Here is a 17,660-nt window from a genome sequence, read left to right on the forward strand (position 1 = left end):
TTATTGTGGCTAGGGTAGGTATATGTAGGCAGGTATTTTGTTTGTTTTACCCCTTTAAAGGGGTTGTTACCCCTTAACTGCCTTTAAAACCCCTTAATTGTGTAATGAAAAACTAAAGCAATAAAAATATATGAACACTGGAGAGGCTATTAAGAATTCAGGGACCATGATTACGAACTGTCTTAAGTCTGAGTCTAAACTCAGACTCAGAAAAGCAATTTTATTCCATTACAAAGAATCATCTTTATTCTATTTGTTTCATGTGGATACCTGTACAATTTTTTATACTAATCAAATTCAGCAAAAACATATATGCACTTTTTTCCCAAATGTAAATAAATATTTGAGCTGGAAATTTCAGCCAAAAATTGAGTCACTCAAAAAAGTCATTGTGTGGAAGAATTGATTGGAACTGTTAGTGTACCTTTTTTAAGAATTGTTTTCCTTAAAGAGGCCCCTGATATACATGTAGGTTTACACTTGAAAGATGCAGTTTTATTTTAATGCATTATAATGTTTAACTCAAATGAATTACATGATCAAAACAAAATTAAGCATATGATTTGTGTACAGTTTAAAAAATATCAGCCTTTATAAATGAGGTTTTCAATTAATAGCTACAAGGTCAAAAATTCCCCATTTAAAAAAGTGCCAAAATATCACTCATTATCTGTCTATGAATCATCTCTATTAAGTGTACCCTATAATACGCCCCTGATAGAAACACACTTTTCTCTTCCTCTGGCTTTATCAATTATAGCGTTTAGTTTTTTGTTAACTCTTGGGATAAACAGATTCCCAGATTTAGTCAAAATAACTCATTTTCCCCAATATGGCGATCCCTCATCCCATCACAGAATGGGGCATATTTGTGTTTTAAAAAGGTATGCCCATGCACATTGACAGCAGAATTACTTGAAACCCACCATGATGCCATCACAACTTAATGGTTATTCAATGCCACAAGTGACTTGAGAAAGAAGTGACTGCAGTTCCCAGTCACATAAAGATATTAACCAAGTTGAAGAAACAGGTTGAGATACAACAAGTTCTAGGTGTGAAATATATCTGCGTGACTACTTATTGTGAAGTCTGAATAAAGTGTAAACTATCCAGTGGTGTTGGTGTATAATATCTGGATTAAGATTAACAATGGTAGCAGAGGCGTATTAAAGAATCCATGGAGGAAATCAATGTAGTGTGGTGTGATTTTGGAGTTTCAGCAGAGAATTAAGCTTCCAAGTAGGGAATTCAGCATGACAACTAGGATAAATCCCCTAGTATTTGGAAAAGGAAAGAACTATAAAAAATATAAGCTAGAGCTTTTGGCATGGAAGGAAATCACAGATTTAAGCAAAGAAAAACAAGGCATTGTTGTGGCATTAACACTTCCTGAAAATGATGAATCACAAATTCGGGAAAAAGTTTTTGACCAACTTAGATTGGATGAATTAAACGGGTATGACGGTTTAAATGTTCTAATTAATTTCCTGGATCAGCATCTTGCTAAGGATGACCTAACTGACAGTCTGGAGAAATTTGAGGACTTTGAAGACTTAAAAAGGTTAGAAGGACAATCTATCAATGAATTTGTGGCTATGTTTGACTCTAAGTATCGAAAGATAAAAAAGAAGAATATGACACTGCCTACTGAGATACTGGCTTTCAAGCTACTAAGGAAGGCTAACATTTCAAAGGAGGAGAAGTTGCTAGTACTAACTGGTATGAACTATGACAATAAGAAGACACTTTATGAGGAAGCCAAGAAGACTCTTAAAAAATTCAAGGGCAATGAAAATGAATCATTAAACAGCCACGCAAGTATCAAGCTAGAACCAGTATTTCAGGCAGCCAACGAAGAGGCTCTGCTTGCAGCCGGGTATTCAAAAACTCGGGAGTGGCTATAAAGGCTATCAGGGTAATTACAGTAGTGAGAGAGGAAGCATTTGGCAGCGAGGAAAACTGGGAAAATCCAATGGGAGAGAGAACCAAGGGATTGATAAAGAGCATGAATCCCACAGGACCAGATGGTAGACCATTGACATGCAAATCATGTGGGTCTTTTAGACATTTATTACCTGCATGCCCAGAAAGTTAGGAAAATATGAAGAGAGTTAATGCGGTTGAAGAAGAACAAGCTGTTCTATTTACAGGGTATGATAAAAACGAGGTAAGACGCCTGGGGGTTGATGCTCGAAATTGTGCAGTCCTAGATAGTGCGTGTAGCAGTACGGTATGTGGAAGCAGTTGGATGGACAACTATATAGCATCTTTGGACAAGACAGACAGAGAGAAAGTGTTGCAATCAGAAGGTCAGAGAATGTTTAAATTCGGAGGGGGGACCTGCCTGAAATCAAAAGGTGAGTTTAGAATACCTGCTGTAGTTGCTGGAAAGGCGGTCACCATAAAAACTGATGTCGTAGAGTTAGACATTCCTCTACTACTCTCCCGCACTGCAATGAAGACAGCAGCAATAAAAATGGATCTTGAAAATGATACGGCAACAATTATGGGGCAGGAGGTAGCGCTGAACTTAACAACATCAGGTCATTACTGCATTCCGATAGATAAAACAGTGGAAGTTCTGGTAGAAAAAGTGTTTGCAGTCAAGCTCGAGAATTTGAACACACAAGAGAGATACAAAACTCTTCTGAAACTGCATCGACAATTTGCACATCCTCCAAAGAAAAGGTTGGTAGCACTTTTGAAGGATGCTGGGATATGGAAAAACGATTATGAAGAAGATCTTGACCAAATTGAAAACAGATGTGAACTTTGCAAAGTATATGCCAAGACTCCTTCAAGGCCAGTAGTAGGTATGCCAATGGCCTCCAAGTTCAACGAAAAGGTTGCAATGGACCTAAAACAATGGAATGGGCGGTGGATTTTACACATCATAGACATGTGGTCAAGATATACTTTGTCTATTTTTGTAGACAGAAAGAAGCCGTGTAATATCATAGACGCATTAATGAAGGAATGGGTTGGGAAATTTGGAGTGATGGGATCTTTGATGACAGACAATGGGGGGGAATTCAACTCGGACGACTTAAGGGAAATTACATCCATAATGAACATTCAGTTATGTACCACGTCAGCTGATAGTCCATTTCAAAATGGATTGTGTGAAAGAGTGCATGCAATTACTGATATGATGTTGACCAAGCTTCATGCAGATAACACAAAGGTAAACTTGCAGACACTCCTATCATGGGCAAACATGGCGAGGAACTCTTTGCAAATGTGGAACGGTTACAGCAGCCATCAACTTGTCTTTGGCCAGAACCCCAACATTCCAAACATCATGAGTGAGAATTTGCCAGCATTACAAGGATCCACAAGCAGTGAAGAGTTTGCAAAGCATTTGAATGTATTGCATGCAACTCGAAGGGCTTTTATACAGTCTGAAGCTGATGAAAGAGTAAGAAGAGCACTCAGAAATAAGGTAAGAGCTTCGGAACAGTTGTTTGAACATGGAGACCTTGTATTTTACAAGAGAGAGGGTCGAGAACGTTGGCTTGGACCAGGAAAAGTAGTTTTCCAAGATGGGAAAGTGGTGTTTGTGCGACATGGAGCTGTGTTTGTACTTGTATCTCCCAAAAGACTACAAAAGGTGAACAATTTTTTGGACAGTGGAATAGACAATGATGTCAGTGAGAATCAGAGTTTAGATGCAGGACGAAACAATGCTCAGCCAGAAATGAAGATCACAAGTGATCAACAAATGATTTCTGAAGAATTACCATCCGAACAATTGAATGATGACATACAAACAAGGTTAGAGGAGACACCTATAGTGTTAGGCAGAGAAAGACAGACACAAGATACCAGACAGGATAGAAAAATACTGAAACCCAATGATAATATTCAGTATAAAGAACCAGACACTGATGTATGGATCCATGCAAAGGTTCTTGGGAGGGCAGGAAAGGCAACAGGGAATAACAAACACTGGTACAACATTATGGAAGATGATAGTAAAGAGAAAAAGAGTATCAATTTGGATCAAGTTGAATGGGGACATCTGACTGATGATGTGCATCTAGTGTTGAAGAACAGTAATGTTAATGATAATGTCTCAGAGGCAAAAATTGCAGAGTTACAGAAATTGAGACAATTCAGCACATAATGAGGAGGTAAAAGATTGTGGCCAAAGTACTTTATCAACTAGGTGGGTCATAACTACAAAGAATGAACAGAAAAAAGCTCGCCTTGTTGTTAGGGGTTTCGAAGAAGAATTTTCAATGCAATGTGACAGTCCGACAGTGGGAAAAGGAGCCATGAGAACATTTCTTGCTCTTGCGTCCATCAACAACTGGATTGTTAAGACCACCGACATTAAATCTGCATTTTTACAAGGTCAAGAGATAAAGAGAGATGTTTACATAAAGCCGCCAAAGGACTGCGAAAATGCTGAGGGAATTATCTGGAAGTTACGTCATGGATTGTATGGACTTAAGGATGGTGCAAGACAGTTTTATCTGAGTGTAAAGGAAGAAGTACTGAAACTCGGATGCCAAATTTCTAAAATGGATCCTGCAATGTTCCTTTTGCATACAAATGGAAAGTTGAGCGGAATCATATGTTGCCATGTTGACGATTTTTTGCATGCTGGAGATGAATGCCTTGAAAGAATTATGACAAGTCTGCGAAAAAGATTTGTAGCGGGAAAAGTAGAGGAAGGAAGTTTTAATTATATTGGATTCAAAGTCATGCAACAGTCCAGAGAAATTTTTCTTGACCAATCAAGGTATGTAGGAAATATAAAGAGCCAAACTTTAGATACAAAGCGGGTGCAGCAGAAAGAAGATTTTCTTACAGCTGAAGAACAAACTAGTTACAGACAAATTATTGGTCAGATCAACTGGGCTGTACAGGGAACTAGACCGGACATGGCATTTGAACTCATAGATTTGAGTACCAAGTTAAAACAAGCAACTGTAGGTGATTTGTCAAGGGCTGTAAAAACAGTCAACCGATTGAAAGATGTAAGATCAATTATTTCATTCCCAAGACTTAGCAGTAATGTTGGTGACTGGAGAATCGTGGTATTCACAAATGCTTCTCTGTGTAACATCAACAACGGGACTGGAAGTACTGCAGCCTTTGTTGTGTGGTTAGCTGACAACCAGGGAAAATGTTGCCCACTTGATTGGCGTACAAACAAAATTAAAAGGGTTGTTCGATCAACAATTGCTGCTGAGGCACTCAGTCTACAAGAAGGTCTTGAATGTGGCTATTACTATAGACAGATGCTAGAGGACATTATGAAGCTTCAAAGAAACACTATACCAATAATTGCTCATGTCGACAACAAGAGTGTCATTGATGCTGTGCATTCCACCAAGTTAGTTGATGACAAGCGCCTGCGTGTCGACATAGCAGCCATCAGTGAATCTCTGTCCAGGAATGAAGTAAAGGAGATACGTTGGTGTCCAGGTAAATACCACCTTGCAGACTGCATGACCAAACGAGGAGCTTCCGGTTTCAATCTGCTAGAAGTGTTCCATGGAGGGCGATTTTCAGAAGAATTTATATAGACTGTGTTAATATTCATTTTATCATATTAATTTAAATTTGAATTATTTCTGAAATATTTATTTCTGATAATTAAATAGATACAAATCAGTAAGAAGAAAAGAAAATATAATGAATGTTAATTTCATGTTCTACAACTCTGTTTTAAGTTAGAATACTCTTCCTTTAGAAACAACATTAGGTGACGTCATTGTGACGTCATGACGTCATGAACTTGCTAAGCAACATCAGTGTGAAATATATCTGCGTGACTACTTATTGTGAAGTCTGAATAAAGTGTAAACTATCCAGTGGTGTTGGTGTATAATATCTGGATTAAGATTAACACTAGGTGCTATACCCAAGCCCTTTAAGAGACCACTTGGTTTTTTAGATGCCAAGGGTAAAGCATCAATACATGGGTTGAAAATATATTGGTACTGAGTATTCTGAATTTCCCAGTACTACTCTTTTTTATGACAAGCGCCAGCCGCCAGGCATGGAAGGTACTGGTTCCAATTATTAACATTTTTCAGTATGATGTGGCTGGGGATTGAACCAGCAACCCACCTAACCTAAAGTGTAGGCTCAACCACTAGGCTATCACAGTTGTAACAAGAGTGACACTCACAAAATACGCCCATCAATAATTTCTTGGATTCTAAGACAACTTACTGTCACATTGGCCCTTTGAGAAGCAAGCTTTTCAAGAAGCAAATGATTTGGCACAATATGGCATTAACAGTAGAAAAAAATTATTTTAATTCGAGCGTAAAAATCGTCTCCAAGAGATGATTCATCCTTAATCGTACCCAAGAGACAATCAGTGTGTACTTGGCAAAGCATTTATACCGGCAAACATTCTTGGTAAAGATTTTATAGCTACAAACATTTTCAGCAAGTTTGGTGAAGGTCAGATGAGAATTGTTCAAGTTAGAGAGTAGACAAAGCTTAAATGGCAAGGGCAGTAATCCTGAAGTGCTTCGGGGCATTTGGCTGATTATCATACTTGACCGATTTATTTTACCAACAAATATTTTCAGCAAGTTTGGTGAAGATCAGATGATAACTGTTCAAATTCGACAGTGGACAAAGCAAAAATAGCAAATTTTGACCAATTCAAGGGCCATAATCCTGAAGAGCCTGGCTGGTTATAGAACTTTGCCAAGAACATATACCAACAAACATTTATAGTAGCAAGTTTGGTGAAATTCGGATAAAAACTGTTCAAGTTTGAGAGTAGACAAAGCTAAAATGGCCAATTTTGATAAATTCAGGGGGCCATAACTCTGGAGTGCCTAAAGCGATTAGGCTGGTTCTCGAACTTGACCTAGATATTTCACCAACAAACACTTTCATGAAGTTTGGTGGAAATTGGATGAGAAATGTTCAAGTTAGAGCGGACAAAGCTAAAATGGACAATTTTGACAAATTTAGGGGGCCATAACTCTGGAGTGCCTAAAGCGATTTGACTGGTTATTGAACTTGACCGAGATATTTCACCAACAAACACTTTCATGACGTTTGGTGGAAATTGGATGAGAAATGATCAAGTTAGAGAGCGGACAACATTGTGGAGCCGCCCGCCCGCCCGCCGCCCGCCCGCCATGGGTGTTCCCATAATACCGCCATCGTAAGATGGGCGTATAAAAAGTGGTTGGAAAAAAACACTGTCACATTCATAGATGTATACATCATTAATCTAGCATATTGGATTTTTTTCCAATATGGATATCAGTAAATTGTTCACACTTATACTACAAATTAATGAAGATATGAGCTCAATTATGACTGCAAACACACTGTTCCAATTAAATCAAGAAATTGAAAGCATTTTTTTAAATTTATATTGATATTTCATTATTGATGTGTTTTTATACAGCAAGCAAAAATCCTTGTCAATAGAACTGACCTGCTTAATGTGACTTTTGACCTCGTGTATCTCGGGGTACTTTCCATTCTTGTCCTTAATATCAAATCTCACGGCCTCTCGCTGGAAACAGATACAATTGGTATATATAGCGTAGTTAAAACAAGAGCACTGCAAAGAAATTGCAAGGCTTGTCTATTGTTCAGTCGAACAAGGTCCATAACTAAAGAGTTATTAAACCCAGAGTAATAGGCCTTGCATAGCTCCTCTGGCAACAGGTAAACCAAGTTTCATGTCAATATCTCGAAAACTAATTGAGAATTGGTCAAGGTTAAAGTTTTCCCCAATGACACCTAGTCACAATATCCTGATGCTTTTTTTAAAAATATTAGCTTTGTAATTTGGCATAGATTTTCATTACAATTATTTAAAGCTGCACTCTCACAGATTAAACGTTTTGACAACTTTTTTATTTTTTGTCTTTGAAAGAGCAATTTTTTGATTGTTGACAGAAAATCAGATCGTAGATTTTCATATTTCCGTTAAAAAATAATGTTTTATGGATTAAACCATTACTAACAGTTTAAAAAAATGCACAAAACATCAATTATTGAACTTAAATATAAAAATCTGCAATCTAATTTTTGTCAGTAGTCTTGTATCACTGGTTTCCATGGATTTTCGCAAAATTTGGCTCGTGCGAAAAAAGTGGTCAAAATGTTCAATCTGTGAGAGTGCAGCTTTAAGGCTGGGACTTCGGTTTCTGTATACTTTTATTTATAATACAGATATGATATACTATTTATTGATCAGAATATAATATAGTGATAATGCATTATCAAAGTTGCTACATACCTCAGGTTCCTCTAACACAAAAGCATCGCCACCAGAATGCTCAGCCATTGCAGACGATCTGAAAATCACAGATATGAGATTGTGATCATAAAGTAGAAATGTGTCCATAGGGACACAGATACTTGCACTTCCTGCCTTTGTCACAAACAAGGGCCATTCACCCATCCATAGACATTGAATGTGTGTCAAAATAACACGCTCCACAACTTCACAGATCACTCAGCATGTTCCAGCTACATTTGTGTTTTTTTAAAATACGTTACCTCTAAAAGTGTTTTGCAATATTTGTGCAGGAGGTGGAAAGCATTTTTGTTAATTAAATCACTTTAATACATGATTGATAATTCGTTTTCTTTATATGAAATCAATCATTCATTGAAGCAATAAAAATTAATCAATGAATTGATTGATTTCATAAAGTGAAGCAAACTTCAATCCAAGATATCCACATAATTTTGTCTAACTGACGCATCCTCCTAAAGCAACTAAGAGCTACTTAGAGAGCTACATATACATGAACTATGAGAGTTACCAAGAACTACTAATGCACCAGTCAATTGTAACCACGGCCAGGGGTATACCGGGGATAGCCTGGGAAATGGGCTGTGTTTTTAACTTCCAGGTGGCCCGGCAGTGCCGGGTGAATGTGGTGGTTTTGTCTTTGCACCAAAAATAGCGGGGAATGGGCCTTACCTATGGTCCCTGGGGTGCGGGGGCATTTGGCGGGGATTTTACCAGCGGTTCGTCCCCGCAGGGCGGAGATTTTATCTGGGCCTGGCTGGACCGAAAGTCAATGTCCCGGCTATTCCCCAGACCTGGGGGCCGTGGTTACTATTGACTGGTGCATTTAGCGCTATGAAGAACCTTTAAGAGTTACTTTAAAGCAAATAAATTTGAAGAAGCTTAGAAAGGATAAGTGAAAGGTCTAATTAAATTATATATATTTTGAATGCAATATTGAAATTCATTAAGTATGAGGTTTAAACAGAATTGAATTAAGATACTTCAAAGCTTCTCATAAACCTTTTTTCTATTATTACAACTTCTAGAGACAACTTGAAAATAAGCTTCCTAAATCTGAATATTAAGTATGTCATAATCATTTATTTCCTTATATTATAACATATCATAGTGTATTTAAGTATCTTTTCAATAATATGTCTCAAACAGCTCATATTAGTAATGTTAGGACCATTACTGAAGACTTTCAGAGATGATCTGTTATTTGAGTAAATACTTATTATCAATAATTTTAGTTCATTTAATGAGAAATTCCCAATATTTCAGTCAACATGACGCCTTTTTTCCAATCACAATGAACCCGGTCGAATTCCCAAAATGATGACCACGAGCTGATGAGACTGAGGCTGGAGTCAGACTCTTAGAGTGAGAGTGAGATATCCGGCTCCGAGTATCTGTAAAAAGTAAATAAAATACTCACGCCAGCGTTCAACTACTAAGGTGTTATCTTCGTTATGGCGGTTTCTTTACTGCCGGAGACTGCAGTTGAATTAATCAACTGTCATGCATTAAAATATCGTTAAAATATACAAAAAAGCGAAAATAGCCGTTTCCACAAGACCCGGAAGTAATCTTAAACTTGTAATAACCGTGCAAATCCCGTATCAATATAAGTCCCGTGCACAGAGCTAGATAGTCTTGAGTTATATCCCCTTTCACTACGTACTTCAATATCAGGGGAGCAGGACTTTTCAACCCCAAGACTTGTCAACCCCTTCAAAAAACGAAGACTTTTCAACCCTTAGATTTTTCAACCCCTATTTCAAAGACTTTTCAACCCCTACCTGTTTGGACTTTTCAACCCCTTAATTAAAGACTTTTCAACCCCTTGTTGAATTATTTTAATAGCCATATTGAAGACTTTTCAACCCCTAAATCAAAGACTTTTCAACCCCTATTATTTGATTTTTTGTCTTTTTCTTTTTTCGCATATAACATAACACATTATTTGGAAATAAATTTGTTTGTTATTTTTACGCTTTTAGAGAACACAGTATGGCTTAAAAGGTCCGTTCAAATGAAATTATCTGATCTATTCGAAAACGACTGGCATTCTACTTTAAATACGTCAATAAAATTTTGTAGCTATAGACTGTTTAAAGAGAATTTTGAATTTGAAGAATTTTAGTTAAAAGCCCTGCTAAGTTTTTGAAATATTTAGTTAAATACAGAACAAGAAATAATCGACTACCAATTGAAGTAGGAAGCTGGAACAATATAGAACTGAATGATAGAAAATGCGAACTTTGTGATAAAAACCGTATTAGTGATGAATTTCATTATTTATTATATTTTGTCGAATATAGAATAAGATTTATTGACCGACAATTATACCGATATCCATATATTTATAAATTAAGAGAAATTATGAAAATCAATCCCAATGATGATATAAAATTCATTAAATTATGTAAATTCCTCAAGTGTATTGTTAACAAATAAAGTATAAGAATGCAACATTATGTTCTCCTTCACATATATTTATATATGTTTGATATCAAAGTTTCAATAACATAAAAAATACACATATTTAGAAAATCTGTATTATTATGTCCAATATATTTTGTAATGCCTCATTATGATGTATTGTATATGTACTCATGCGCTTTGTGGCATGTATTTATGACATGAGTGATGTTAAAATAGACATGAAAACTTGGAAACTTAGTGTAATAAGTTCAAATTAATTTAATTTCCTGGGTTGGGTTATGAAACTCAGAAAACCATACCCATAATTTATCAGAGTGTAATACGTTAAGATTATTTTCCTGGGTTGGGTTATGAATACGTTGTTCTCAAAATTTATCAAGCTGCTCATAGTTTGAAATAATGGTCATCAGGATATTATAACCCTAATTAACTGTCACTTTCAAGTTACTATAACATAAATTAACATAAATTAAAGGTGTTAAAGCCCCTTAATCCCTTAGAAATTGATGACTATGTCACACGTCTTGCCCATTAATGGATGTGTGATCTGCATTCCATTCTTTAATTGCATAAAACAATACAATGCTTATAGCATTTTTTACATATATAATGTTTTCATACATTTAACATATGAACACGCACAGCACAATCAGCTGTCTAAAATATTGTGAAAAGTAAAGTATATGTTCCATAAAATTTCTTTTGCATAACAAAATTAATGTGAAAGTTAACAACGTATGATGACGTTAAAAACGTTCTGACCAATCGGCCAAACATCACATACATTATATATAATTACGTTTGTAGGGACAGTGAGCGGCAAGTTTTGTTCACATTCCCCATGTCTGCAAGACTTACATTCTTTTAAGATACTGGTTCCGGTAACGGTTTTAAAATCATGATTTAAATTAGAAAATATTTTCCAACAATGAATTTTGTTTTTAGCTTTGGGTTGAAACTCAAGCCTATTAGTAATACTGCGATGGAGGCAACGGGTATACTATTGTTCTCAAACCACACATGTCCCGAAAATATACAGTCATCTGTGTAGATCACTCCTGCACGCTGGAAATCCTGAAACATACGCTAATACATTATTTCCTTAATACAATGCATTTGTAAAGTTCACGGGCTGTCATAATAAACACTTGTACAAAACAAGGGGCCGTGATTTCGAACAGTCTCAAGTCTTTTGTACCTGAGTTTGAGTGTACACTGTTAGCTCACAACTGCCATGCAGAAAGACAACTCTACCGATATAACCAGTACCGTCGATTCCTGCTACCTTCTAGGCTGCGGGTGTGAAACAAACAGTTAAAAGTGCTTGATATTGTGAGCATTAGAGAGCGATACAGATTCTATCAAAAATCCATATTATTGTAAGTTTAAATTGAGGAGCCCACCGTCGGTTCGGCATCGATGAGGACCAACCCTCTTCCTCCTCGCCTGAAGGTATTTTGCTGCCTTCCATTTTGCGACAGGGACCCCATAACATCATTGTTGCCCCGGCATATGGGGTTGGAAATTGAAAGTGTCACTGGTATTGGTTATTTCACGTGTGATGTACTTATTTGCCGGTATGGCTAAATACCTAAAAGCACAAACGAACACCTCGGCCAGTATCCAACAGGAATTGTCTATTTCGAAGCTTGCCGGAGATGGCCGAGTTGTTACAATTGAACTCGGCTCTGTCCGGCAAGCTTAGAAATAGTCATTCGGAGCTCCTCGGTCATTTTTTCGAAAACAACCTCGGATGTATGCCGGTACATCAGTTAAAGTAGTTCGAAAATGTTTTAATTATATCATTAATGAAAAGTGTTTAAGAGTTGTATTTATTGATCTAAGTTTAAATTGATTGCCAGTGAAGTGATTTATTGCAAACATCATTAAGATTCCCACGAGTAAATTCATAAAATTAACTGCTAAATAAAATTACTACGCGATCTACTTGCAGCGGACTTAAACGTGCAACTTTTTGAGTATGTAAACCGTCCAAATACATCCGAGGTTGTTTTCGATAAAAATGGCCGATGAGTTCCGATTGAGAAATAGTCAATTGTGTTGGATAATGGCGGAGGAGTTTATTATTTTTTTCACTGCTTTTGACAGGCACATTTTTAGCTCACCAGAGCACAAAGTGCTCAAGATGAGCTATTGTGATCGGTCTTTGTCCGGCGTCAGTCTGTCCGTCATTGATAGCTTAAAAACATCTCCTCTGAAACTACCTGGTCAAATTCAATGAAACTTTACAGAAAGCTTCCTTGGGTGACCCTCTACAAAAATACATCAAGGGGTCACGATTGATCAACAACAACAACAACAAAATGGCTGACTTCCTGTTTTGCTTTAAAAAAACATCTCCTCTGAAACTAACAGTCCAAATTCAATGGAACTTTACAGGAAGCTTACTTGGGTGACCCTCTACAAATATACAACAAGGGGTCACGATTGATCAACAACAACAACAAAATGGCCGACTTCCTGTTTTGCTTTAAAAACCCATCTCCTCTGAAACTACCAGTCCAAATTCAATGAAACTTTACAGGAAGCTTCCTTGGTTGACCCTCTACAAAAAGTACAACAAATGGGTCACGATTGATCAACAACAACAACGAAAACAACAACAATTAAATGGCTGACTTTCTGTTTTGCTCTAAAAAAACATCTCTGAAATTACCTCTCCAAATTCTATGAAACTTTACAGGAAGCTTCCTTTGCCGACCCTCTACAAAAATACAACAAGGGGTCACGATTGATCAACAGCAACAACAAAATGGCCGATTTCCTGTTTTGCTTTAAAAAAAAACACCTAAACTACCAGTCCAAATTCAATGAAACTTTACAGGAAGCTTTCTTGGGTGACCCTTTACAAAAATACAACAAGGGGTCACAATTGATCAACAGCAACACCATAATGGCCGACTTCCTGTTTTGCTTTAAAAAAACATCTCCTTTGAAACTACCAGTCCAAATACAATGAAACTTTACAGGAAGCTTCCTTGGGTGACCCAGTACAAAAATAGAACAAGAGGTCACGATTGATCAATAACAACAACAACAACAACAACAACAAAATGACCAACTTCCTGTTCTGCTTTAAAAAAAACACCTCCTCTAAATTACCAGTCCAAATTCAATGAAACTTTACAGGAAGCTTTCTTGGGTGACCTTCTACAAAAATACAACAAGGGGTCACGATTGATCAACAACAACAACAACAACAAAATGGCAGACTTCCTGTTTTGCTTTAAAATACATCTCTGAAACTACTTGTCCAAATCCAATGAAACTTAACAGGAAGCTTCCTTTAGTGACCCTCTACAAAAATACAACAAGTTGTCACGATTGATTAACAACAACAACAACAACAAAATGGCTAACTTCCTGTTTTGCTTTAAAAAAAATCTCCTCTGAAACTACCACTTAAAATTCAATGAAACTTTGAAAGGTGACTCTCTACAAAAATACAACAAGGGGTCACGATTGATTAACAATATCAACAAAATGGCCAACTTCCTGTTTTGCTTTAAAAAAACACATCTCTAAAACTACAAGTCCAAATTCAATTAAACTTTACAGGAAGCTTCCTTGGGTGACCCTCTACAAAAAAAAACAACAAGTGGTCACGATTAATTAACAACAACAACAACAACCAAATGGCCAACTTACTGTTTTGCTTTAAAAAAAATCTCTGAAACTACCAGGCCAAATTCAATGAAGCTTTACAGGTAGCTTCATTGCATGACCCTTTACAAATATTAAACAAGGCATCATAACCAGTAAAAATATGTTTAAATTGCAACATTTTTATTAATGCTTTATCACAGAGTTGTGGCCCTTTGCTTAGGTGAGCGTTTTAGGGCCATCATGGCCCTCTTGTTTATATTTAAAACCTAAGTGAAGCCTGTTCATTAGAATGATGTACGCTGTTGTTGAAACAGGGCGGCATGAGGGAGGCGTCAAACTCGCCTATGGTATAGAACAATTCTAGTTCGTTTTGACAAATTGTGACCAAACTTGGTATATAGGAAGATTTTATGGAGACCTCTCATGGATAGTATTACGTTGGGTACCTGCTCGAGGTCATGGTCAATGTCACTGTTGCGAAAAGAAAGAGTGGTTTGTACTGAATTACTTTAGTTAAAGTTGACGTATTGCAACCAAGCTCTGTAGTTACGAATTTATAGAGATCTTTCATTGGATCGTATTTCGGGCTCGAGTGTCATGGTCCTGGTCAAGGTCACTGTTACTAAAAATAGGCAAACGTTTGTTGCAACCACACTTGGTATGAAGAAAGAGTTTATGGAGACCTTGCATGGGATTACCTTTGGGGCCCGTAGGATATAGGTCACTTTTACTTAAAAAAGATAACCGTTTGGTACTGATTAACTTATTAGGGTTGACACATTGTGACCAGACTTAGTATGTAGGAAGTGTTTATAGATGCTTAACATATGGTTGCATTTGGGGCCCCTAGGGTATAGGTCAAGGTCACTGTTAATAAAAATGAAAAAAAAGTTTAAACTGAATCTCGAAACGAAGACTGAAGTTTTTCTGTCAAATATTGAAAAATTGGTTTCATTGCATTTCGGCGTTATTTGTGTTTAATTGATGCTTTTGAAAGGCACATATTTCATCATAATTGTATTTATTTCTAAGACAAAAAGGCATTAAGTTGAGTCTTACGACAGCTTTTGATACGTAAATATTGGTCATATGTGATCAAAAACCAGGTCACTAGGTCAAATTAATGATATTTATATTAACCCAGTAATACTGATTTGCTATAACCCAACCACATAGAGGTAGGGGTTATTTAGTTATCGCAATTTCTGTCCGCCCATCCTTGGACATATGGAAGAGTCTACTTTTCTCCATATCTCCGTATGTTTCTGAGGTATTAGCGTTAAACTTCATTCACATTGTCTGTGTTAAGGGGAAGTGCTGTGTGCAAAAAGGCATCACTTTGAGTATATATTTAGTTTTTGTCCTTGGATTGTTTTAACCAGGTTTCCACATTGTGAAACCTTATTCTGCCCACCCGCCTATATAATGACGTATGAAATTTTAATAACTTTATTTAGGGTTGACATATCTTGACCACGCTTGGTATATATGAAAAGTTAACGGAGGCCTTTCATGGGATTGCGTTTAGGACCGTTAGTTTGAAGGTCATTGTCCCTATGTTTAAGGTCTAAAGCCTATTACTTGTAGAAAAACGGTTGAAACGATAACTTTATTTAGGAATGACTTATTCTCACCCAAACTGGTATATAGGAAGAGTGTATGGATACCTTTGATGGGAATGCGTTTGAAGCCCTGGGGTCAAGGTCACTGTGGTTTACTAACTATAGAAAATGTGTTGGTATTAAAATACTTAGTTATGGTTAATATATTGTAACCATACTTGGTTTATAGGAAGTGTTTATTGAGACCTTGCACATGTAAGCCTATGGGTCTCCTAGAGTCGGAGTCACTTTTTCTTAAAATAAAAAAACCCGGTTGGTACTGAATAACTCACGACATATTGTGACAAAACTTGGTATCTAGAACGAGTTTACTGAGGCCTTTCAAGGGATTGCATTTGAGGCCCCTCAGGGCAAGGTCACTGTTTCTTAACAGAAACACGGTTGAAACAATAACTTGATTTAGGGATGACACATTGTGACTAAACTTTGTATGTAGGAAGACATTATGGAGACCTATCATGGTATTGCATTTTGGGCCATAGGTTTGAGGCAAGGTGACTGTTACTAAACATAAAACTTGAAAGTGAATCTCGCAACCAAGGCTGAAGAATTGCGGCGTTTCATATATTATGTATATTGTTGGTCGAGTCCGGGCTGCAACTTCGTCATGCAAGGAGGGAATTAAAATTACTTGGCACATGTGTTAGGTACATATAGATGATGTGTCGCGTGCAAGACACTTGACTCTATCTCAAAGTTCAAGGTCACACTTGGAACCCTGCACATATGCATATACAATGTATGTGTTCGTGTCCGGGATGTAACTTTGTCATGCACAATGGGGATGTAAAATAGCATGGTACTTATGTTCCGTACATACATGCAATGTGTCGAGTGCAAGACGTACGACACTACCCCAAAGTTCAAGGCCACACTTAAGAGTTTATCTTTAAGAAATGCTGCCTAACTTCATATATGGTAAAGAAGGTCGTGTCCGGGCTGTTACTTTGCCATGCACAGAGATATTTTCAAACAAGATGACATATGTGTGTGGTACATCATGAAAGATGACGTGTAGCGAGCAAAATTTACGTCCCTAAAAGTTCAAGGCCACACTGTGAGTTTAAATGGAATGTTTATAAACAAATAATATAGCTGGTCGTGTCCGGGCTTTAACTTTGCGATGTTGAGAGGGATTTTAAAATTACTTGGCACATGCGTTTGGAACATACAAACGACGTGTTTTGTCAAGGTTAAATTTACGCGTCCGGGCTGTAACTTTGTCATGCTGAGATGGATTTTAAAATGAATTCGAATAAGTTTTTGGTACATAAGACGACAGGTGCAACACCCACGACCCTTCCTCAGAAGTCAAAGTCACACTCGGAGTTTAATCATTATGAAATGCTGCATTATAGTTGGTCGTGTCCGGGCTTTACTTTTGTAGGGCAGCGGGATTTTAAAAACTACTTGCCATATATGCTCGAAACGAAAAGAACAATGGCCCTGACTCCTTCTGCATCAAGCCTCCAGATTTGACGTCAACCATCATAGGGGAGGCATAGGCTTATGTCTATGATAACTCTTCCTGAATGTAAGCATAATACTAATATTTTTGTCCGTCTGGTGATTTAAAAGCGATGTTTTAAGTTTCAATTAAACACATTTAGGGTCGTCGAGATATTGACTAAATCATACATGCACACAAACCCATACGCAGAATATCTAATTTAAATAAGGGCGAATAATATGCATTAAATCACGCAAGAACTAGCCAT

General features: G+C 37.0%; 1 protein-coding gene across 1 annotated transcript in view; it reads right to left on the reverse strand.

The window, feature by feature from the left end:
• Positions 1-9,836, reverse strand: part of LOC128202638 (uncharacterized) — a 114,223-nt gene extending 104,387 nt beyond the window's left edge. The window contains exons 1-3 of the mRNA XM_052903644.1: positions 9,684-9,836; positions 8,243-8,300; positions 7,430-7,510 (exon numbers count right to left, since the gene is read on the reverse strand). Coding sequence (XP_052759604.1) covers positions 7,430-7,510; positions 8,243-8,290 — 129 coding nt within the window. The 5' untranslated portion in view covers positions 8,291-8,300; positions 9,684-9,836. The remainder of the gene's footprint in view (positions 1-7,429; positions 7,511-8,242; positions 8,301-9,683) is intronic.
• Between the last annotated feature and the right edge of the window lie 7,824 nt (positions 9,837-17,660).

Source organism: Mya arenaria, chromosome 2 (assembly GCF_026914265.1).
Source record: "Mya arenaria isolate MELC-2E11 chromosome 2, ASM2691426v1".
NCBI classification, from domain to species: Eukaryota; Metazoa; Mollusca; class Bivalvia; order Myida; family Myidae; genus Mya; species Mya arenaria.